Consider the following 26,158-nt stretch of genomic DNA (forward strand, 5'->3'; position numbering starts at 1 on the left):
TGGAAAGCTCCATACATATTATTTGTCATCAAAAAAAAATTTCAAAGATACTTGAAACTTTTTATTTGCGAGATCAAATCGCATTCATATTTTACGACGTTCATTTTTTCACTATTTTCAAGGAAATTTTTAGAAATTGATAAATAGTTAAAGTAAACGGTAAAGTATCTAATGATAAAATTTATCGAACGCAATTTGTGCAGCTACGTATTTCAACGGCTTGCATGTTTGATAAAGAAAATTATTAATGTTACGCAAGCTAATGGTAAAACAATATGACTATCTTTTAACCGATAGTGGAGCATTCAAAATAAATAGTTGATAATACTTCTACTGTTATCAAAACATTAATAATTTCGTAGCCTACAATTATTTTTGTGTTAATTTTCACTTCAGTGAGAAGAGTACTCAAATTTCTCGCCTTGAAATTACAATATAATAATATTTTGTCAACATTATGACTTACAAATTGTATATTTTTCTATGTTTCTCAATACTGTGTGATTCTCATAGAATACGGAAAGAGGTATGGAATTATTAAATGTTCTTCAAATTTAAGTCGATCGAATACTCATGATCGATTATTATGAACTGTGTTCTAGCAAGGCATAAATGAACCCACACAGATTACTGAAAGCTATGTAATCTATCACAATGGACAAAACGTTTCAAAATTATTCTTCTACCCTACTTCACAGTTGAATTCTCAGAAGCTAGCTTATACCGCGTTTCATTATCATTATATTTACGATAAAATTCGAAATCATTCTAATGAGGTAGCTGAATCCGACGACATTGAGAATATTCCTTATGATTTGGAAGAATCAAGTCAAACTTTTAACAATGAAGGAGAGAGTGATCAAGTCACGGAACCGTCGGAAGCGAACATTGTTGGATTGAGTAATCCTACACCCAACTTATACGCTCAAAAAATGATACTCGTTAATCCGAATCATCATCCTTGGGTATCTGCTCTTATTTTACTGGACTCAATATTGGAGGTAAATTTTCACTAATATTTCTTTTAAGCAATAGAAACTTCTTATTTAGTATAATGTGTTTTTATTCTACTTCAAAATCTACAAAGAATATAGACTAATAAAAAATTGATCATACCCGGTAGCTTTTAAGTGCCTTTTATTTCGTAAGAAAATTGAAATGTGTTGAATAACGAAAATGATACACTCATAATGTAAGAAATTATAGAATATAATCTGTTATGGAAATTTTTTTTTTTGGTTATTATTGGTCTCACGTAGAATTGGATGAAAAATCGCTGTCCAAAAAAAATGCTACTTAAATAACAATATGCCTGAATGGTCGTCAGAAAAAATAGCCCAGGAAAAAACAGTCTGAAAAGAACAGATCCAGAAAAGAATAGATTCAGAAAAAATATTACCGAAAAAAAAACTCCGGACCTATTTCTTCCGGATGCATTTTTTCCTAAGTCTACGTTAAAACAGAATGTTGTTTGCTTTTTGGTCGCCCCTACAATTTATTGAGCATGCCACTGGATTCTTGTACACAATATCCAGAACTGGACCAGAACATAGAGTTTGTCATCAGGGTCATGAGAGATTGCTAGGAAGGAACCGGAAATTATTCAGAAAAATTCATCTTTAAAATTTATTTATTTAACCAACCCTTTCACAATTGTAAGTCCGCATATACAATAATCAGCACTTGAAATTAAGCCTTATTTCCGTCTGCACCCCCAACCCGGGCGCCTACACATCGCTTTCGGTCAAAGAAACTATTCTTGATAATACCTCCTTAACGAGTGTCTATATCGCGGCTTCTAACATATTCCCTATTTTACCCCCAACCTGGGTGACTATGCAAAAGTTTTTAAATGACCTGGACAAGAAACAAAGGAAGAAGCCATGAATCTCTAGGTATCACTGTAATCATACGCAGCCACACTATTTTTGTTTTGATCCAAACCTTACACACTAACTTTATTTCCTAAGTTATTAACTAATTTTTCTGATGATTTACAAATTCGCATAAAAATAGTTTCACTGCAAAAAATTGCGCCAAGTCCATGTTCATAAAACTCATCTCAATAATAATTGCACTTTACAAGAAAAATAAGACCCGTTTCAATAATTTTCATTCTCTACAAAAACATATGAAATACAAAAAAGTACCAAGAAATCGTCATGATGTTGAAAAAATTGAAAAAAAAAATTTTTTTTATGGTACTTGACGCGCGTCATTGAGTACCCCAAATTTTTTGGGAAGAATTACAACCCGAGAAATAACGATTTTGTTTGAATATAGATAATCAAATAATGCTGTGAAGTCGGAAAGAATAAGAGTTACAGTTACTATTACATGAAGCGTTCCACATTCACGTAACAGGATACTTGGTAGGGAAGGATTGAGAAAAGAATGTGGAGAGGATCTTCTTAATGTGAGTTTATAGAATATGCAAGAAAAGATTCAGATAGTTCGGCCTGGAATTCGAACCCAGAATCTTTCGAAGAGATGTCGGCTACTCTACTATTTGAGCTACCCGGTCTATACTAAATTTATCTTTTGCTTATTCTATACACATTAAGCCACACTGTCCATCTTACAGAAAGTATTTTTACAAATGAAATAATGCTGTAAAGTGGGAAAGAATTATATATATGTATATATTCTCGATAAAAATCTGAAATTACAAAAACTTTATAATAAAATATCTCCAGAAATAGAGACCGAGCATCTAGACTGTCCCATTAACTGATGATAGAAATTGTAAGATCTGGGCAAAAATATTAAACTCTAACATGTGATTTAATATTGATTTATTTTGGATTTAAATAAATTTATAGATGTTTCGAAATTGTTTCAACTACAGGGTTTTGAAATATTACGACATAGATATGTCTAAGTATATCAAGTTGGAACTGTCAAATAGACAAACGTGTAAAATTTTATTTTTCGCTCAGTACCAGTGGGACTTTATAGAAAAATAACAGGTATATGGCGTGTTTAAAGACGGAATTGAACTTTGGAGGCTATATTTACATGGCTATTCGACTAAATAATACTAAATTTCTTTTATCACATTAAATATACACGGACTAAAGTTTTTTTTAACCTTCTGAATTGTTTTTGCGTCAAATACGACCGATTAATACTAGTCAAAAAACATAATTCATTATTTTTTCTATTATTAAGTAAAAAAACATCCTAACTAGTGTAATAATTTTTGCCGATTTAGTGCTTTTGTTAGATACCAGGGCACGACACTTTCGACAGATGTGCTGCCTCTACTGTTAGTGCTTGGTCCCTATATTGATTTCAGTGAGTTGGTGCTTAGGACCTTTTTTGTAGAAAATTGAATTTTCTACAATTTCTTTTCGACATTCTTCTTGTAGCTTTTGTCAATCACGAGATAAATGCGAAAAAAACGTGAATTTTATGGAAAAATTGAGTTTAGAGATCCTGTACTACCGCGCCGGATCAATTTATGGCTTTGCCTCAATATACAGTTTTGTAGAGCATTAATTTTACTGAGCTATAGAAATTTAATGATAAGAAAATCAGAGTTTCTTTGTTTTTTAATGGGAAATCTTTACACGCTTTGGTCGAGGATTTAATATTAATATTAAGGATCCGAACTTTCAGGGAATTTTTTTTGGGGTACTTGCAACAAAATTTCACGATGAGACAAAAAAAAATATTAATATATATTGTAACAATATTTTTCCCTGTATTAAAAATTTAAACCGGAGGCGGAGACACCGGCCGGGTAGAATAAAGTACGCTCGCCCTGAAATAAAATAAATAGGTTCGAGGACACATAGGCTGGGTTAGACATCGAGTTGGACGCCAGATAATTTTATCAAAATTCCCAAAATCACGAATTTACTCAGGGGCCCTGGGTAAAATCTAAATTTTTATGCAAATAAGAATTAAAATAAAAATAAGAATAAGAACGGAAACAGAATTAATTATTAAGCAGGGAATATCACACTGAAAGAAAAATTTGTAATTAAAAAAAAAAAAAAACTTCCGAATTTGCAAAAATGCATATCTTGTGATTGGCTAAATAAAATTATTTGTAATAAATTACAGAAGCTTCTTTCCAGGGGTGAAAAAAATGCTCAACTTTCAGCGAAATCGGTGATGCAAAGTTCATTGGTAGGTTGAGTTGGCATAAAAATCCCCATATAAACTAATGCCCCATGTAATACAGTAGAACATTCAATCCAAACATACACGACGGTATTCACGGTTCAAAATTAAAAAACGCGGTCTATCAACACAAACTAGTTCCCAAATAACACCTCCCCCCACCCAAGTATGACTAGCCGTCAGCCCTGAGGGCCCTAAACTCTACCCCGAGAGCGAGTAGATAGTCTCCTCCTCGCCCTCACCTACACGGCTTTTGATCACCTACCTTATCTTAGCAGAGGGCCTTGGCACAGGGAGTCTCACTTTCATCCGGTCGGTCCACGATACTTACCTGGACCTTGGTCAGACTCCAGGTAGAGTATCATCTTCTCGAATTACTTGGTGAAGAGTATTCAACCGACTAATTCTCTCGAAAAAGAATTGCTTATCCAAATTTATTTTCAAAACGGAACTTAACATATTTTTGAACTATCACTACAAACGAGAAATCTTCGCCCTCTGTCGAAGCTCGCGCAAACTTATCGGTCATCGACAATTTCTAAGTTTTTATTTTCAGTAAAATAATTTAGTCGAAACGCTGATAATTCTTTTCTGTTTTAATCGTCAAACTTTCATTATCTATCCATTCCGTCAGCCCAATTGTGAGTATTTACTCTTCAAAATAATTTCTTCTAAAATTACTTCTTTTCCACACTAATACGGTTTGGGACTTGAAATAATTTTCCATTCTTTTAAATTCTTTTACAATTGTTTTCTTCTGGTCACTAAACTTGCTCGGTTTCAAAATAATTTCTCATACTCTCCAAATTTCTAATTTCATCAAACTTACAATGACAATGATGTAATAACATTAACTAAATATAAGCGAAACTGCGTGGCGACAATTTTTGTTCTTTTAAAGAAGAAACATTTATTTTACCTGAAAGAAAGATTTAATCAAAATCTACGAACAGATTCAAAATATCTGAATAATTATTTTGTTAATTATTTTCATTGCGGAATTAACTTTTTTACTAAGTCCCAGCAATGAAATTAGTATAGGAAATTATTTTGGTAAAAATTATTATTAGGCAAATGTTATTTTTTTCTAAGTCCCGAACGACTGTTGTATGGAAATGATATTGTGTGAAATTTATTGTAATCTGAAAAATTGTTGAGTAAATTTGAATTTTGATCAGATTTAAATTGTCGAAAATTTGAAGTTCGACGACGAGCGTTAGGCGGCGATAATTTTTCAAGATCTTTCACTTTTGGAGAAAGGCCTAGAAAATGATAAAGCCGAAAATTTAACCACGAAAGAGCAACTAGTCTCCTGTAGTGTTCTCTAGAAGAAGACCATTCTCTGGACAACACCAAGGAAGTACTCTACCGAGAGTCTGGCCAGGACCAAGGTAAGTGAGTCAGAATTACGGGAGATTAGGAAATCCCCGTACCGAGGCCTTCTGCGGAGGTACGGTAGGTGTTCATAGTCGAGTAGGTGGGGGCGAGACGGAGACCATCCGCTTACCCTCTGGGGGGAAAGGGACGAGTAGGGCAATTGGGGTTTGTGGACCAGACACCCCCAAGGTCAACCGAGAGTGACTAAGACCGCGAAAAATTAGACCGCGAACTTTTGAAGTGTGTGTGTGTGTTTTCGTGTGTGTGAAATCGGGAAATTTTGTTGTAAAGGTAGTAGTAGAGAACTACGGTAATTTATTGTTTATAAAAACAGTAAAATAAAGTTTGTTGATTTTGTTGATTAATTAAAAAAAAATTGGTTAAAATTTTGTTTATCCTCTTTACGATCTTGGACACCGGCGAGTAATAAATTCGAACAAAGGGATAGTCGAATGACAGATCCCTACACTTTATTATGTGGTTTAATATCTAAAAATTTACTTCGTTACAACCGTTGATTCAATTTTACCAAATAATTTTAAGTCTTTCGTCGGTACTACAAAAGTACATCAGTACACGTGGAATAAACTACAACATAATTTTATTTCCATTCTAGGCGGACATATGAGGGTTTTTACGTGCAGACGAAACTTAATCTGTAAATAATACGCGTACGCGCCAGTATCTACTGGGCTGTATAGAACATTATGCAGTGGAGGACAATGTTACACATGCGCCACTAATCTTTATACAGCCAAATAGCTTATGTTATAACTAAGGCCAGAAATCTGGTATCGTTAAAAGAGTGAGAAAGAAGAAAGGCGGGGCCAACTTTTCTGCTTGACTGTAAAATAATAAATATTTTTTTGTTTCTCGTAATCGACTGAAGAAATCTGCGATAAAAAAAAAATTGGATTCATAAATTACAAGTAAAAAATTGATAAATAAATAACCTAATATTTTGAGCCCTGTGACAAAATTTCAATGCAATCGTGAGCTGATATAAAAGTACTCGAGTAACGAGTCCAATAAATAACAGCAGATGAATCAACATTTGAAATGTCAGTAAGAATTTTCAGAGTTTCTACTGATTTCTAATTGATAGAAGATAATTTTTCCTATGTCCGTGACAATCTTGAAGCTCAACCGTAAGAGAATTTTCGACAGCTTGTGAAAATTTTTGGTCGCTCGTGTATCACTTTGGACCAGATAAGTACCCAACAAAATTCTCGGAGGCCCATGATGAAATTTTAGCCTGCCCGTGAGAATAGTTGGTCACCCGTATATAATTATTGGATGAGATAAATACCTGATAGATAAGTACACCCGTACATAATTATTGGACTGGATGGGTACACGGCAGAATTTCCCCAGGCCCGTGATGGAATTTCTGGCTGCCCCTGAAATTTTTTGGTCGCCCGTGTATTACTTTGGACCGGACATGAACTTGGTAGAATTCTTACGGGCCTGTAAGGAAATTCTAGCCTGCCTGTGAGAATTTTTGGTTGCCCATGTATTGTTATTGGACCAGATAAGTACCCCACAAAATTCTCCAGGCCCGTGATGGAATTTCTGGATGCCCGTAAGATATTTTGGTCACCCGTATATAATTATTGGACCAGATAAATACCTGACAGAATTATCGAGGGTTGGTGATGGAATTTGGGCAGATGATATTGATTCGTCTCTTGGTATCTGGTATAAGCTCGAGATACGACAGATTGACTTACACCCATCCGGATAGCAACTGCATGTTGAGTGTAACCTTCGTCGATAAGAGTCACTAACCGAGCGACTTCCACCTCCGATAAATGTCGTCTAACCATGATTAAGAATCAAAAGTCAGAAATTTTCAATTTTGACCAAAAAATTAAAAAAATTTTTTTAGCGCAGAGGGATTAGTTTTGAAAAAACTGTTGAATGAAGCGATTTGCTAAGGATTCACAAAAAGAAAAGAAAAAAACTCCGAAAAGCGTATGAAAAAATCGAAATTCGATTGGGGGTATTAACTTTTTTATTAATTTAATTAAAAGGAGATCAGTAGAATCAAGGAATGCAGCGGTGGAAAGGTGATAAAAATCATTGGGCGATGGTTTTTGAGTTTCTTAACTTGTTAAAAAAATTTTTCCAAAAAAATTCTTTTTTTAAATTTTTTTCGAAAAATTTTTTTTTTTGAAAATTTTTTTTTGAATTTTTTTTTTTTTCAATTTAAGCACTTTCTGGAACAAAAATGTGGAAAAAGCTCGAAAAAACAATTTTTTTTCTCATTTTTAAAAATTATGAGCTTTTCAGAGCAAAAAACGTGACCCTTTAATTTTTTCAAAAATTCGATCAAGTGAAACAAAAAAACGGCTGGCTGGATTAATTTGATTCTTTGTAGGGTTTTTGTGGACATATTGAACTGTAAAAGGCACACTTAACATGTAACGGGTAATTTTTGGTGGGTTTATTCTTTTGAACGAATAAACGCCGAACACCTATGAACGATTTACTGCGACACAAAACGCCCCCTCGCTCGAATCTGAAGCTCGCCGGAGTCCAGGGTAAAAAGGGGGGTTGAACAACAAAACACAATCCAAAATAAAGCCAAACGAAGCCAGTTAAATAATTAAATAATAACTACGTCTAAATAACTCAAAATATCAACCAGGTTATGATATAGAAACAAAATAAATCATTTATCTATCAAGATCATCTCAAACGGTTAAAGAAAACAAGATTACATAAAAATATAACAAAACTCGTAGTACAATCTTTGGTTATCAAAACTCAACGACTAATGACAATAATACAAAAAAAATGAACTCATGACGTTGGTCAATGCGTGATCAAAACTGGTCTGTACAAGACAACTTTTCACTCATTCTTGCTCCCGTGAGCGTTCAAATTGCGAACTACGGTTCCAAAAGCTGGTTCCCCACTCCCCAGGAGACTAGTCGTCACCCCTGGGCCTAAATCTCTACCCTGAGAGCGAATGGAGAATGTCCTCTTTGCCCCCACCTGCACGGCGTGTGATTACCTACTGGGTTTTTGACAGAGGGTCAAAAATCCAGGGAGTCAAGTCTTGCTTAGAGTATAAAGGTACTTACCCGTGTTCAAGACGAACCGAGGTAAAGTCGAGGTAAAGTCGAGGTAAAGTCGAGGTTCAGCACGTTCCTCGACTTCCATCGGTGTACCAGATTCAGCAGCAGGTTCAACAGGTTTTGTCATCTGTGGCGCAGTCATCAACTGGGGACTACGTTTGAAGCGTGGGCCCGGGTTGGCTGTTGCGTTGTGGTTTCCGTCTTCGATGTCTGGATTCTTCCTTGGAGAGATTTCCCGTGTGGGGCTGGCCCCAAAGAGGTCTCCCAACCTACTGGCTTTGGATCTCGGCTTCCTGGTCAGTCCCAACAAGCTGGTCGTGACTGGCCTGATCAGTGTCTTGGGCTTTTTGTGCTTAAATAGCCCCTGGCTAACCCTTTTTGCTTGCGTTCCGCCTGTGGTGGTCGCAGGGGTGGTCGGTGTGGCTGGGCGTCGATCAGGTCTTACCAATCCTGGATTGGCCGGATCGTAGGGCTCTGGTATTGCGACGTTTTCGGGGTTAGGGGTTGCCGGTCTCGCAGTTTCTGGCAGGGGGGTGAGAACAACGTTCAACGGTCTCCTCAGCATCTCCTCGAGTAGCCATATTTCCTCCTCTTCGGTAAATTTCGGCTCCATGTTGTGAGACTGATTTTAAACTACGATAGAAAATAATAATCTCACTTAACAATACGATTCAAACAACATTCCTAAGACCAGTTTTGATTCTCGATCCTAAGTTTTCCTACTATTAAACAAAACAAAAAAAAACGCGACTTTGTATTTCGTTAGACATGATTTTGACTCATAACCCTGTATCGTCATTTCGAGTTAGGAAAATTACGTGATTGGCTACTAAGTGATACAGTTTGAACAGAATTTCCAAACTAAACCAGTCTAAATATGTCTAAAACAACAAGAAAAAATATAACTTGGCTCTAACAATGTACTTGGCATCCCGCTTTCAACCCGGTTCTCCGGCGGCTGAGGCTAATTTTGCCTTTTTGGCCATGGCTCGGGTTACACGACGCGATCCCAAGGTTTCGTCTAGCTCTGATTCGGGGTTCTCGCGGTCAATTTGTTCGCGTTCAGGTTTTTCATGGTCAGGTTCCGGAGGATTTCCCTCATGAAACGGTTTCAAGTCCTTTATGTGCGCGGTAAAAGTTTTACCCTCTTTTCTAACCTCGTATACGGAAGGTCCGACGATTTTAGTTACGGTAAAACCCGTCGCGTACTTTTCAGCAAGTTTAGCCGAAAAGTGATCAATTGCTGATGACAAATGGTGCTCCCTCTTGCTGACCAGGTCTCCAAGAGCTGGTTGCCAGGAGCCACGCTTGCGATCATAATACTTGGCTTGTTTCCCATAGGCTTGGGCCAGGTTAACCTTGACCAACTCGGTGGTGTCTTCCAAGGTCTTGGCTGCCCGACGCGGATCATAAACCTCGTCTTTCCCTCGGTTGGTTCGTGCTCTTATTGACAAAGGGGGGAGGATTTCGCGGCCGTAATTTAAATACGCCGGGGAAAATTCTGTTACGTCATGTTTCGCAGTGTTATAGGCGAAAGTGAATTCTGGAACTTGTTTGTCCCAGTTTCGTTGATTTGATCCTACGAATTGGGCAATCATTGTTCCTATGACCCGATTTGTTCTCTCGACGGGATTGCATTGAGGCGAATATGGTGGGGTTCGCACGTGATTTATCCCGAATTGTTGCAATAAGGAGGTGAACTCCTTGCTTACAAAGGGGGTACCGTTGTCGGTGATCACTGTGTCTACCCTACCAAAACGCAGCAAGACTCTTTCCTTGAAAGCAGTCGCAATCGCGGAGGCGGTTTGACGTCGTAGCGGTTGGATATCTATCCACTTGGAGAATTTGTCTTGAAAAACTACCAGATAGCTCATCCCTCGCGACGATCGTGGTTTGGGGCCTATTATGTCTGCAGATACGACTGACCAGGGCTTCAGGGCAGGGATTGTTCCCATTGGGGCCGACGGGGGTTGCTGTGAGGCTTTGAATGCCTGACATGTCCCGCACTGGCGTACATAGGATGTGATTTCTGCCCTCATACGTGGCCAATAGTATTGGCTCGAAACACGAGCAATCGTTTTTGCAATGCCTAAATGGCCGGCTGAAGGAACGTCATGATTTTCTCGTAATACTTTGCTGACTCCTGCGACTGGAACACATAATTTCCAGACGTCGCCTCTGTCAGTGTAGTCTAGACTATGATAGCGATGTCTGTATAACAGACCTTGCTTCAAACAGTACTCGGGATAACGCTGGGGGTCGTTTTCGACTCCTTTGACGATTCTTTCGTACCAAGTGTCTCCAAGCTCTAAAGCTTCTAGTATTAAGTTGGATTCTGACTCGTGAAAATCTTCTTTAGTGGATTTTTCGGGGTTACTTCGCGATAGCGCGTCCGCGACTTTGTTCCACTTCCCCTTTCGGTACACAACGTCGAAATTGTACTGTTGCAAGTACAGACTCCATCGTGCTACGCGTCCACTCGGACTCTCTATTGATCGGAGCCATTTTAGTGACTGGTGGTCCGTGATAACTGTGAACTCATACTCTTCGAGATATGGTCTCAGTTTCTGGATTGCCCAGACCACTGCGAGGCATTCCTTTTCGGTTACGCTGTAGTTTCGTTCGGCTTTCGTCAGCCCTCGGCTCGCATATGCGACGACCTTTTCTGCGCAATCGTGTTCCTGTGTCAACACGGCGCCTATTCCAACGTCACTCGCATCAGTTTGTAGCACGAAGCGTTTTGCGAAATCCGGAGGTACCAATAATGGATCCGATTTTAGATGGTTTTTCAGTGTATCGAACGCGGTTTGTTCGGGGGTTTCCCATTTCCAACGTTTCTTCTTTTGGAGTAGGGAAGACAGAGGTTTAGTCAAATCAGCGCAACTCGGAATAAAACGACGATACCAAGAAATCATACCAAGGAACTGTCGTAGCTCTTTGGTATTCCGCGGTGGTGCAATCTCGGTGATTGCTCGGACCTTATCTGGGTCCGTTCGAATTCCCTGCTCGTCGATTACGTGACCTAAATACACGGTACTTTCCTTCAAGAAATGCGATTTCTCTGGATTCAATTTCAGGTTCGCTGCGCGAAGTCGAGTCATGACCTTTTTCAGGATTGTCATATGTTCGCTCAGGGTTTCACTAACCACGATTATGTCGTCCAGGTACACTACTACGTGTGTTTCAAGATCCGCGCCTAACACTTCGTACATCACGCGCTGGAACGTCGCAGGCGCTGAATGTAGGCCGAAAGGCATTACTCGGAATTGAAACAGTCCATGACCAGGAATCGTGAAAGCAGTCAACGGTTTGCTCTCTTCCTCTAGTGGTATCTGCCAGTACCCACTTTTCAAATCGATAGTACTGATAAATTTTGCTTTCCTCAGTTTGTCCAGTGAAGCATTTACATGTGGTATCGGAAAGGCATCTTTCTCTGAGACGTCGTTTACTTTCCGGAAATCTACGCAAAACCGATATTTCTGGTCCTTTTTCTTGACCAACACGACAGGAGAGTTCCACGGGCTGTTTGATGGTTCGATGATCCCATCTTTCAGCATTTTGTCAACTTCGTCGTTCATGATTTGCTGCATTTTCGGGTTTTTCGGAAAGCAACGCGCCTTTACAGGTTCTGTTCCGGGTTTAATTTTAATTTTGTGCGTCGCACACTGGGTAGGGCCAACTATTTCTTTGTCTAGTTTGAGCCAGGTCTTTATCTCTTGTCGAGCAGTCTCCAAATCGTTTCCCATGTCTAACGCATTGAAGGATTCCGCATTGCGTTGCAACTGGTAACCTAATATCGCTAGGTTATCTACGCCGAGGAGCATATCATTTGCATAAGCTGGCATGACATGAAATGGTAGCACGTAAGAACGATTATTTTCCTGGACATTGACCCAAGCTGTACCAGATGATAGAATCACTTGATTCCCTAATGTCGATCCCCGTATCGGAGTGGGGTTATGTTTAGTGTATAGGCTCTTTTCGCGGATAAAGTCCCAGACTCGTTGGGAGACAATAGACGCGGTTGCCCCAGTATCCATCAATGCATGGATGGTTACATCACCGAGTCTAATTGCGGCGAAGGGTCGTTTCTCGCCAGGCTTCAGTGCGATTGGCTGGAAGTGCCCGGTTGAGGCTCTGGGTTGGTCGGCGTAGTGTCCTTTCTCTGCAGTGATGCTCCCTGTGGGTTCAAGGGCCGGTTTTGGGAGCGCGTACCGGTCCTCGCGGCGTTTCCCTGGTAGGGGCAGCAATCGCGAGAATACGTGTCCATTTTTCCGCATCGCATACAAAACTTTACCGCTCGATTCGTACATTGTTCTCTGGTGTGCCCCTTTTGGCGGCATCGCCAGCAACAATCACGCCAATTATATTCAAAAATCTCCACGGGTGCCGGTTCCACGGGTTTCGCGGGCTTTCGATTGAACACAGGTTCCGTTTTCCGGGGTGCTTGCCTGGTCTCTTTGACCGCGGGGGGTCTTTCTTGACTGACGAGTTGCTCGTACTCTCTTGCAAGCCGTAAATGTCCTGGAACGTCAGCGAACTCTGTGCGCTTCATGTAACGTCGGTATTCTGGTCTCATGTTCTGATATAGTCGGTTGAGACGGGCCGAGTTCGACATCTGGCCATGTCTTCGCATCAACGTTTGCAGTCTTGTTGCATATTCTGCCGTAGTTTCGGTTTCCCCCTGTACATTGTTCCGGATCTGCTCTTCCAGCTCGAGTTCGAGGCCCGGGGGCAAGTAAAAAGATTTCAGGTCTGACACAAAATCTTCCCAAGAGTTCCAATCTCTCTTGTTGTTGCGATACCAGAGCAGAGCCTTTTCGCGCAACAATATTGGAACGCATGGCAGCAGGTGGTCCATCTCGAACCCATAACTTTCTGCCATTTCCTCCAGCCGCTCTAAAAAGTCTTGGACGTCACGCTCTCCCTTGAACACGACGTTCCACTTCCGCACCAGGTCCCTCCTGTGGAGTTCAACGGAATCATCCCCAAGTGATGAGTGAAAATGTTGATCGGGCTTGGGGGTTCCTGAGAACGGATTGCCTGGCCTGGCTAGGCTCACGAGGACGTCTATGCGTCCTGACCGGCGATTTCCGTCTTCGTCTCCTCGCCGCACGTTTTCTGCGCACGGAACACGGTCACGGTTACTGCTGTGAGTGTTTCTTGCTCCCCCTTCCTCTGCTGTTCAGCCTCGTACCTCCTTCGTGTTTCGTTCGTGTCGAGCTGACGTTCGTGAGCTCGTTGCTCCTCCTTCTCGCGCAACAGTCGCGCCCTTATATCCCCGCGCAATCGGTCGCGTAGCTCCTTTTCGGCTTCGGCTTCAGCCTCGCGTGCTAACCGTGCGCGTTCCTCCCGTTCTATTCTTTCTCTCTCCCTCCGCTCCTTTTCCTCCGCCTCGATCTCGGCTCGCAATCGTTTCTCCTGTGCACGTCGTTGCCGGGCAGTCGGTGCTTCGGGTGACGTGCTCTCGCCCTCTGGCTCCTCGCCTGAGGGTTGCTCATCTTCATTCTCGGATTCCTGCTCGTCTCTTTCTTCGGGCAGGTCATCCAGATTCTCCAGGTTATCTAATTCCGCTTCGGACCGGTCGAGGTCACACAGCAGTTGGTCATATCGCCCCGCGCGATCCGCGTTTGCCGCTCGCGATTTGTTAAGTGCCGTTTTTAACAAAAATCTAAGCTCTGGCAACGTCGCCTTTGGTTCGATTGCCACCTGATACTTCTCTAGCTCGCTAATGACCGCCTCTTTTCTGAGCGACCACAGCCATGTTTGTGTCCCCGTTTTCTTACTCATTTTAGCTGAAAACCGGAGAAACTAACTAAAACGAACTCGCAGTACCCGAAATTCCCGCTACCACGAAACAAAATCACCGGGTCCCTGTTCGAGCGCCATAAATTTGTAACGGGTAATTTTTGGTGGGTTTATTCTTTTGAACGAATAAACGCCGAACACCTATGAACGATTTACTGCGACACAAAACGCCCCCTCGCTCGAATCTGAAGCTCGCCGGAGTCCAGGGTAAAAAGGGGGGTTGAACAACAAAACACAATCCAAAATAAAGCCAAACGAAGCCAGTTAAATAATTAAATAATAACTACGTCTAAATAACTCAAAATATCAACCAGGTTATGATATAGAAACAAAATAAATCATTTATCTATCAAGATCATCTCAAACGGTTAAAGAAAACAAGATTACATAAAAATATAACAAAACTCGTAGTACAATCTTTGGTTATCAAAACTCAACGACTAATGACAATAATACAAAAAAAAATGAACTCATGACGTTGGTCAATTCGTGATCAAAACTGGTCTGTACAAGACAACTTTTCACTCATTCTTGCTCCCGTGAGCGTTCAAATCGCGAACTACGGTTCCAAAAGCTGGTTCCCCACTCCCCAGGAGACTAGTCGTCACCCCTGGGCCTAAATCTCTACCCTGAGAGCGAATGGAGAATGTCCTCTTCGCCCCCACCTGCACGGCGTGTGATTACCTACTGGGTTTTTGACAGAGGGTCAAAAATCCAGGGAGTCAAGTCTTGCTTAGAGTATAAAGGTACTTACCCGTGTTCAAGACGAACCGAGGTAATGTCCCTTCTTGCTGTTAATGATGGAAGAATATTCACCTCAATAACACTCTGTCACAAGACTCGCCTTTTCGTGCCAAATTTTCGGGCCTTATTATTTTTCCAACCATTCTCTTCTAACGAAACGGAATAATCGTTTTTGCCATCTATCTATTGTTTGTAAAGTACTTATTTAATTGGCAATTCCCTCATTATCTATCCCTTCGCTGTGTCAAATTCTCAGTTTCGAAATTCGATTTGACTATTTTAATCGGTCTTCCTTCATTCTCTGATCATTCTTTGCTTTTCCATACTAAATATCGCCCGGGACTTAGAATATTTTCGCTCGTTTAAATTATTACAAGTTTTCTTCAATCTAATCAATCTTAAAATTATAAACAAAACGCCGTGACAATTTTAGTGGACAATAAACTTTGACTTATAATAAAGGAAATATTTTTCGCATCAGTCCTGGCAAAATTATAAATCAAAATAACAAAATATCACAAAATTAAATAATAATATGCCAATAATTAATAATTATTGTCTGAGATCTCTTGGTTAAATACTATGAACTAAGTCCAATATAATAGTAATTTGATAAATCATAAACAAAATAATACTCGTTCGTAATAATAATGGTATAAATAATAATAGTTATAGTACTGATCACTAATAACATAAAAAAGAAATATAATCACAATTAATAATCGTCGTAGACAAAATAATATCTTATAACTAAAACGCTTCATCCGAATAAATGTTTTATAATTGCTAATTATTAGCCCGTCTAGAATTCGCCGTTCATAACTAAACATTAAACACTAATTGTTTTAAACAAAACGCTATTCGCTAACCAAAATAATTTTAGAATTAATAATCAAAACAAAATTGAATAATAATATTTTCACACGTCTTTGGTGATAATATAACCAATAATCAAAATAATAATACTGAACTCGTAACTAAACAATTTAAATCAAGGAAAACGGACTATTTACATTGTATATCAATAAATTTTAAGAAATTACGCCGGTCGAAGTATCAGGCGATCATAAGAGACGAAGAGTAGGTAGCCGCCGTTGTTTCCCTCCTTGTCCCTTCTTCCGCGCCCTACTCCTCAGCTGTCCTGCACTGGCCATCTGCCCTCTCTCTCTGACTCAGTCCCATTTCCCTATATCTCGGTCACAAACATTAGTGGTTTCCTCAATATTTTCGATCCAGCGCTTGATTTTCCAAAAAACCACTAAAAGCCCTTTTTTTGTTGCATTTTCAAATTCATGTGACGGAAAGAAAAATTTTTTTTTCCAAAAAACAATGGACAGTCGTTAAGGGGAATTCATTCAAGTTCTTGAAACCCACCTTTAACTTTCTGTGCGATCATTGGTTGCTGAGATATCGATAATCAAAGATAAAAAGATCCTTTTCCATTTGAAGACCGATATCTCAGCGAGGAGTGGACGTATCAGGGTGTTTAAAAGAAGAAATTAAAGCTAAATGAACAAAGTATCCGATCCTTATGGTGGTTAAGCTAAAAAAATTTTTTCCACGCCCGTAGACCAAAAAAAAAACTAAAAAAATTTTGAGAATTTTTTTGTTGCTGGTTTTTCTACGATTACGCAGAAACCGCGGAGGCTACAAAATTTTGAAGTTCTAATCCAAAAACTAGACACTTGGAGCTACAATTTCCTTTTTTTTTATTTCCTGTACGACCATTTCTCTCAAAGTTACGGCCTGTTGAAAACTACCGAAAAATTTGGAATTTTTTTTTGATCCCTTAATTTTTTCCAGTAGTGTAGTATACATACATACCAGGTACTAGCGACCCGGCCACGCGTTGATGTGGCTGAGTAATCTAGAAAATATATTTATTTCGATATATGTATGTCAGGCAGTACTACAGTTAACTGTAAGGCGCCATCTGTTTGAGACTTATGAAACTTACAATGAATAACAATAATCAACATAAGTAATCATTTTATTGTTAATTAATAAATATTGCGACCATGAATTGAAACGGAAACTATCCAATCTCTCAAGTTGGAACAACGCACACATTTAAAAGAAAAAATAACTAAAATCGCTTAAGTAGCTTAGGAGTCCATCGCAAACAAACATCGTGACAGGAGATTTTTATATATTAAGATATATATAGATATACGATGTAACGCTGGGCTTGTCGCGACGATAGCGTTTACAATTTTAAACGCATCCTCTTCAAACTCAACATACATCATCTATTGATAAATACCAAGATTAAGTTCGAAGATGAGCTTAATTGGTCAAGTAATTGAGAAATGCCAGGATTTCAAAATTTTCAAAATTAGAAAAATTCATATTTCTTCACTTTCTAACTCGAATAACTTTTGAATGGAATAACTTATTGAATCTCTATAAACTGCATTTGAAAGGGCTTTTAATAAGCTTGATTTCGAGTACCAAATCATATGTGTAGTCTTAAAATTGACTCCTATTCCGCTATGCCAAATATGAAAATTGCTGTTGCTTTCGTTTTAGCAGATTTCATAAAAAAATTAACGATTTCCAGCGAATTAACGATTGTACTTCTGATTAATGAAACCTACTTCCATTTCGGCTGCCGAATGGCCTTTTTTTCTAATAGCATTTTTATTCTCTCTATTGCTCCCACGTTTTCCAGCAGAAATATTTTCCCGTCTTGATCCAGTTCAATCATGTCCGCAATATTTAGTTTGTAGCTGTCTGTCTGAATTTTTTTTTATCGTCTCTGCAGTTCCCATTTTTTCCAAAATTGGTTTCACTATTTTATCTTTTGAATTTTTATCATCGTCATTTGTCATGGCACTGTCGGAGTGTGCGTCATTTTCAGTCTCGTTCTCTATTGAAGTTACTGGTGATCAGTGCGCAGATGCATGATTGTCTATTTTAGTCAATTCTGTCATTTTGTCTCGAAAAAATTCTATTTATAGTCCTGTTGTCTGTTTATTGGTCAGTAGATTCTTTTTTAAATCTTCTAGAATTTGATCCACTGCGATCTCTTCTGCGAATGCTTTAAAGCGTTTTGTCGGTGAGTTGTTGGTTCCGTCGTTTTCAAGGTCCTTGTCTTTAATGTTTTCTTCGTTTCCGTATCTTCGTTTCTTCTTTTACTTTCCAATGCTTTTGTCCGTATAAGTTCGTACTCATTCCACGTTTTTTTCTTTTTTTTTTTGGTCTAGAATTATAAATGTACAATATTAAATAATTTGTATATTTTCTCATAATACGAGTGACTGAATGAATAGCAATTCAAATTCTATGATGGTAATTATATTCATAAAATTTTTCCTGGGTAGTTTTATATCATTAAAAATTTCAAATTTCCGCTAAGAAAATTGAAAATTTTCAAAAGTTGGAAAGTTATTGGTTTTACCCCGTTTTATGAAAATCGAGTTTCCGTCAGATCTCGAAGATTTGACGTCCTAAAAAGCTTTCCTGATTATTCCTGCGGTAATGGCATTGTGTGTGCGTGTGTGTGTGTGTGATGGCGATAGCTCCTGATTCAGGATCCAACCGCGCAGTTAGTTTTACTGGACATCCGGATCTATACAATTAGTCGATATCATTATATAATAATTAGAATTGCTTAGATTTTTACCAGTGATTGAGATAATTTCATTTTTACTTACTTTGAGCAATTCAGGTACACTTCATAAAGAGTAATTTTATCGTGGGGTTTTTCAGGATTTCCCATCTTCTAATACGAACTGATCCACCTTGAGTTGAATGAAATGAATGTAAACTTCGTTACCCTTTTATACTCATCAACATCACAAAAAAAATTCAAAGTCCTTTCGTACTTTTTATTGATATTGAATAAGTCATTAATTCTTTTTCAAAAACTTTTCTCGATATGACTGAGTTTTAAGAATCAAAACACTTCAATTAAATACTTATTTGGAGTATTGTCACAAAAATTAACAGATAGATCAGTATTGCTAGCATTTAATAAAGAACGGAATTCAATTGACAGCTGAGGACAAATTTGTCAACACTTTGACGTTTGCAACTTACAGTTACGATAGAAATTTCGACAGTTAGCTCATTTTCTAAACTTAAACATTTATTGTAGATGGTTTAATTAAAATATACCTCAAACCTAACAATTAAAAATTAATGTTTAATCAAGAATGTTATAGCAAAAAATTCATTAACGTTTCAATTTTTATTAAGCAAGGATAACCATTTAGAAATGCTAGTAAGATATAGAGGAGGTTCCAAAGCTTCTAAATAAATAAATTCATAAAAATGAAGTTGTTAAACAGTCAGAGCATGATCAGATGAGTAACAGCAATAATGAAATTTGTAGCTTTCAACCGATATCTGGATATCTTGGCGGTAACTTAGCAGAAATTGTGATTCAAACTTGAGAAAAAGACAAAACAATTATTATTTGAAATAATAAAAATATTAGAAATTTCTATGAAACTACATATAATTTAAAAACACTATCACTACAAATCAAAGTGTTCTGAGATTTCACATAGAGTGTGTTCCTATTTTAAGTTAATGTAGCCGATTTTAATATACACTTCTCACAAAAATTGAAAGGTTACATGGGTTTCGTCGGGTAAAAAAAAGCCCATTTTCAATATTCTTTTTTCTATGTAAAAAATTATTTATTTAATTCAAACTTTTTTCTGTCTTATAGATACATATTTAAAGAATAATTTCTGAAGTTTTAAAAAATAAAAAAAAAAATTAAAACTCCTCCATTGTGACGTCATTTCCAGTGACCCCTTGGAAAAAAGGTCCGTCCGCGTTGTCAGCATAACTCCTGACAAAATCATCTAAAAAGAAAAAACAAAAATAAGTCTTTTTGTTAAAACCATAAACTCGTGCTTGAACGAAGGAAAGAATAAAAAAGTGTAAATTGGAATTTTAGCAGACATTTTTCCAAAAAAATTAAAATTTCGGTCAAGTTTGCTTGACATTTTTTTTTAAATAGTTGTAATTGAAAAAAAAAATCATTCCTCCAAGCACGAGTAAATTGTATCTCGAACACCTGAGTAAAATTTCATCAAGATCGGTTGAGTAGTTTTCGAGAACATTTGACAACCGACTTTGAAAACACGGTTCTGAGAAAAACGCGTTTAAAGTTTTGAGTAACAATAAAAGTGGAAAAAAAAATGTTTTTTGTTACTTATAGTGAATTTTTGATTCCTGGGCCATAAAGTAAAGATCCTGCAGCAGTTGCAATGTCCAGGGCATCCTTTTGCTCTTGTCAATGACGGATTCTGGCTTCGCGAGTCTCGCTCGCAGATTTTTTTTCGGCTGCGCATACACGGTTTTCATCCGAAATTCGAGCATATTCGTAGGAGTTTCGGGCTAAATTTAAATCCATACCGTGCATAATCAATAATAAAGCTGATGTTCCTTCATTGAAGATACAAGCAGCGACCAATGACCCAATATTAACAATCTTTGAACCACGTTTCTTCCAGGTACCGTCACTGGAAACACTCATACTTGTCGTATCTTGTAAATCGTTTTCAATATTTGTAAATTGTTTTTCTTCTTTAGCAGCAGATGAGAATAGAGTCTGAGTAACTGTCTCAATACACTCATGTATATTATCAATATAAAAATCGTATGTAGACTGTTTTAAAAATGAACTACTTATGTCCATCAAACTGCAGAATTTCTTGCATCCAGCGAGCCCTAATATAATAATAAGCCCAATATTCTCATAACAAAAATGAACTGGCGATTTAGTTCATATATTCTTCGGATTTTTTGACAAGATAAAGTATATTTTGGATCACATCGTTCACATTCTACTACGATTTTATATCCCAGGACAAATTTCGAACATTGCTTAAATTGTAGTTTACCATTACACAATTGATCTTCATTTTCATCATCAATCATATTAGAACACTGCACAAACGATGAGAGAGTTGAGAAAACCAAGGCAAAATCTATGATAAAATATTGGAGCGTATCCTCTTCTGGCATATGCTCTTTATCATAACCTTTTAATTTTTTTGTTAAGGTGCTCGTGAAAGAACTATCATCAGTTTCTGGATCTTTAGAATGAAAGGACTGTCTCCTCTTTCTCGGTCTATCTTTTCTACGAGCTCCAAGGGTTAACTTTTTTCTTGAAATTTTATGCATTGTTCATCAACTTCACAAATGACACTAGATAACCATAAATAATACCACTTTTTAAATAAATTATATGATAGACAACAAGAACCCTACAAAGTGTCAATTTAATCCAGCTTACTGGTTTTTTGTCCCACTCGATTGAATTTTTGAAAAAAATGATGAAGCAAGATTTTCGCTTCGAAAAAATCACGATTTTCATGAAAATGAAAATAAATTTTTTCTTTTAATTTTGCATCAGTGACTCAGTAAATTTAAAAAATAAAAGAAGTAGAAAACAAATTTGATATTTTTTCAAATGAAATTCTAAACTTTTTGAAAAAAAGACAATGTATTTTCATTCTATTAATAATTGTGACCTTTCTAAGCAAAAATCTTGCTCCTTTCATGTATCCAAAAATTCAATTAAGTGGGACAAAAAAGCTAGTTGGCTGGATTAAATTGCAACTTTGTAAGGTTTTTGTAGGTATATTAGGGTATATTAGGCTATAAAAGGCACATTTACCACCAGTAGTTTCCACGATATTTTCGATTGGGCGCTTGATTTCCCAGAAACTACGAAGACGTTTTTTTGTTGCTTTTTTAAATTCGAGAAATGATTAAAAGAGAAATTTATTGCGAAAAATCAATAGCTAATTCTTATAGAGAATTTATTCAAGCTTTTAAGTCTTACCTTAAATTTTCTGTACGATCATTGGTTGCTGAGGTATTGATAATCAAAGACAAAATAATCCCTTGCTATTCAAGCACCGATATCTCAGCAAGAAATGCTCGTATCGAAGGTTTCAAAATAACAAATTACGGCTCAATGAACAAGTTACCCGGTCCATTTAGAGGTTGTGTCAAAAAAAATTTTTCCAAATCCGTAGGCTGAAAAAAAAGCCAAAAACATTTCGAAAATTTTTTCAAGTGAAACTTCTTTACGGAGGGTAAAATTCAACGATTTGAGGCGGAAAAGGGAAAGTATCGATATAGAAGAAGCATTGAGTGAAAGTCTAGAGTAGGCAAGTGGGGGAATTGCTTGTATATCAAGCCTTAAATATTTTAAAAAGTGGGGAGAGTTAAGGAAAGTCAAATAAAGTGGACGAGAGCAGTGTGTTTGCGCCGTAATCCTACCACGCTACTTATATATTGTAACAGTTTTACCTGCTCAGGTTGGCCCCTAATCAATTTTATAAATAAAACAAACAAAACTAACAAACAATATAATTATCAGGGTGCCACCAGGATTTTTAATCGCGGTTCCTGGAACCGATCCAGAGCTGAGAAATCTTAATCTTAGGGTAGAGAGAGTGGAGGAAGGTGCTGTTGAATAATAAATAGTTAATTAACAAGATCGATTGATATTTATTAACAATAAAAGAAAACTTAACAGTGTTTTGACTTAAAACAAGTTAACAAAATTCATTCACTCATACACTAACCACACTTAACAATATCCTTATTCTCGACGAGCCCCTCCCGGCATCTACCCGTCGATTTCTAACTTATTCTCGACGAGCCCCTTTCGGCGTCTACACGTGATGGGCCCCTTTCGGCGTCTACCCGTTTACTAAACCTATAATCACCCGCACAGAGACGAATCATATACCGGGATCGTTGACTCGGCTCACAGGAGTAACAGCCCAGTGACGAAACGTAGACCTAGATACTCCTGCAGCTTATTCACATTTTGCTACAGAACAACAGCCCAGTGACGAAACGTAGACCTAGATACTCTGCAACTCACACATAATCCACACTTGTCTCACACTAACACTACTGATTTGACTCTATTTAATTTTTACTTTATAAATTTTATTTTAATAAAATTGACTGTAATTAATTATAATTAAATATTCTAAATTAATTATTCAATCATTAGTAAATTGAAAAAACGATAATTTTCAATTAACAATCAATTTCTAACTAACTACACTAGTCACAAAAATTAAGGGATATAAAAAAAATTCCAAATTTTTTGGTGATTTTCAGCGAGCTGTAACTCCGAGGAAAATGATCGCACAGAAAAAAAAAAAAAGCAAATTGTAGCTCCAAGTGTCTAGTTTTTAGATATGACCATGGAAATTTCTTGTCATCGTCAGGTCTGGAGAAATCCTAAGAAAACTACTAAAAAAAATTTTTTCGAAATTTTTTTTCGTCTTAAAAAAGGTCTACGGGCTTCAAAAAAATTTTTTTGATTGTTTCGTTTAAAAGCTCTTTTAGTAAATTTAATACCCTTTAATTTGACGTAATCAAAAAAGCCTGTACGATAATTTGCCGCGGAGTTATCGTCAATCAAAGCAAAAAAGGTTTTTTTGACTTTGGAAATCAATAACTCTGGAAATAATGACCGTATAGGAAATCGAAGGAGGGTTTTGAAAACTACACAATATTCTCTATAAGAAAACGTAAACCGCTTTTGAAGAAAAAATTTTTTTGAATTGAAAACTCGGACTGAAAAAAGACAAAAATTCGCATAATTAAGGATATTTGGATAACTTGGTATAACTTTGGATAAAATGGATGAACGAAGGATATCGTTGGTAATTTTTAACTTCAAAGTGTCCCCTAAAATCCCTAAGAAATTCAAAGCGCTGCGATTTTTTGTTCATAGTGCCCAGAAGCTTCAAATTCTGTGTTTTCGCAAAAATCACCATTATGAGCAATTTTGTGATTTTTATTCATTTTTCCATTGAAAAAAATTTTTTTTTCAAAATTCTTTATTTTTCGATCAACGAGATTGATTTTTCAAGAAATTTGAAAAAAAAAAATTTCAATTTTTTCGAAATTTTCTCAATTTTTTCGACTGTTGTTTTACCGCCGGCATTAGCGTTACCCAAAGCGTACCACGTGGAGGTTGCTCGGTCGGATTTACGCTCCTCACACACGTGTGTGTGTGTGTGTGTGTGTGTGTGTGTGTGTGTGTGTGTGTGTGTGTGTGTGTGTGTGTGTGTGTGTGTGTGTGTGTGTGTGTGTGTGTGTGTGTCTTTGTCTGCGTGTTTGTCTGTTTGCAGCTGCCGAATGACCTCTGTACGCACGGCAGTAACTGCTCAGTACCGTGTATTGCCACCTCTGTTCTGAATCACAGCTCGTAAACGCTCTTGCATGTTGATGCATCGTCGAATATGACGTTGCGAAATTCCTTGCCAACAACGTAACAACGCTTGAGTCAACTGATGAAGATTGTGCAGTTGCGGATAGTCTCGCCGCAATCGACGCCCAAGCATGTCCCAAACATGCTCAATTGGGTTCAAATCAGGACTCATCGCTGGATGATTAAGCGTTGTTACGTTGTTGGCGCGGAGAAAAGTTCGCGTACGAACTGCAGTGTGAGGACGAGCATTATCCTGCATCAAAATGAACGGTCTTGCCCCCATGCGTGTGCGCATAGGCAGGAGGACGTGTGGCTCCAGAATTTCGTCGACGTACCTATCGGCAGTCAACGTCCCACGAACGATGACCAACGGGGTTCTGGTATTGAAGGACACGCCTGCCCACACCATGACTGATCCACCATTGAAAGCTGTAACTGGTCTCGTAAAACCATCCCGATCTCGTTCTCCACGACGGCGCCAAACGAGAGATCGTCTATCGCTGCCATGAAGACAAAATCGAGATTCGTCAGTCCATAATACACTGGTCCACTGTCTACGACCCCAATGGTGATGATCATGAGCATAGGCCAATCGGGCTCGGCGATGTCGTGGAGTGAGCATAGGCACGCGATTTGCGCGTCTAGCGCGTAGTCCTTGCTCTCGAAAGCGATTTCGAACCGTCGATGCCGATATGTGTTGTTGGGGAGGACGTTGTCGACGATTGCGAAATTGATGAGCGATCGTGTGGGCATGCGCAGTAGGGTTTCGACGAGCTTCTCGAATGATAGCTCGATCATCACGCTCGGTAGTGATTCGTAGTCTACCTTGACCCGGACGACGATCGTAACTTTGAGTCGCGTTAAATCGGGCATAGGCCCGACTGATAACGGACTGGCTCACTCCCATAGAAGCTGCTACTTCCACCTGACTGTAGCCCTCTTGAAGGAGGGTAACAATGCGAGCCACATCTGTGGCAGCTAAATGTCGACGAGGCATATCAAAAGGTGCTTATCAAAGAAAAGCTTACATAAAATTCACGTAAGGAATTTAGGCTAAAAAGAAAACGTAAAATTCAAGTTTTGTGTGAGGAAAAGCCGAACTCCGCGGGGGGTATATCAATTTGTTTTTATTGAATTTTTAAAATGAGATTTAAAACTAAGGCAGTTGTAGCGGACAGAAAAAATTGAGTTAATTTTTTTTAATAATAGTGAAGCATTCTGAAGACGATAAAAAAAAAAAAATTAAAAAAAAATTTTTGATAAAAAAAATTTTCGAAAAAATTGAAAATTTTTTTTTTTTTTTTTCAAATTTCTTGAAAAATCAATCTCTTTGATCGAAAAAATAAAGAATTTTGAAAAAAAAATTTTTTCAATGGAAAAATGAATAAAAATCACAAAATTGCTCATAATGGTGATTTTTGCGAAAACACAGAATTTGAAGCTTCTGGGCACTATGAACAAAAAATCGCAGCGCTTTGAATTTCTTAGGGATTTTAGGGGACACTTTGAAGTTAAAAATTACCAACGATATCCTTCGTTCATCCATTTTATCCAAAGTTCTACCAAGTTATCCAAATATCCTTAATTATGCGAATTTTTGTCTTTTTTCAGTCCGAGTTTTCAATTCAAAAAAATTTTTTTCTTCAAAAGCGGTTTACGTTCTCTTATAGAGAATATTGTGTAGTTTTCAAAACCCTCCTTCGATTTCCTATACGGTCATTATTTCCAGAGTTATTGATTTCCAAAGTCAAAAAAACTTTTTGCTTTGATTGACGATAACTCCGCGGCAAATTATCGTACAGGC

The 26,158-nt window shown here is 37.8% G+C and overlaps 1 protein-coding gene across 1 annotated transcript in view; it reads left to right on the plus strand.

Annotated features, from left to right (window-relative positions):
• Positions 1 to 362: 362 nt before the first annotated feature.
• Positions 363 to 26,158, plus strand: part of LOC141529697 (uncharacterized) — a 49,885-nt gene continuing 24,089 nt past the window's right edge. Inside the window, exons 1-2 of the mRNA XM_074246368.1 lie at positions 363 to 526; positions 603 to 1,001. Of these exons, the coding sequence (XP_074102469.1) occupies positions 458 to 526; positions 603 to 1,001 (468 nt within the window). The 5' untranslated portion in view covers positions 363 to 457. The remainder of the gene's footprint in view (positions 527 to 602; positions 1,002 to 26,158) is intronic.

This window comes from Cotesia typhae, unplaced genomic scaffold, assembly GCF_013202065.1.
Source record: "Cotesia typhae breed Kobodo isofemale line unplaced genomic scaffold, CoteBio_Ctyphae contig_48, whole genome shotgun sequence".
Taxonomy (NCBI): domain Eukaryota; kingdom Metazoa; phylum Arthropoda; class Insecta; order Hymenoptera; family Braconidae; genus Cotesia; species Cotesia typhae.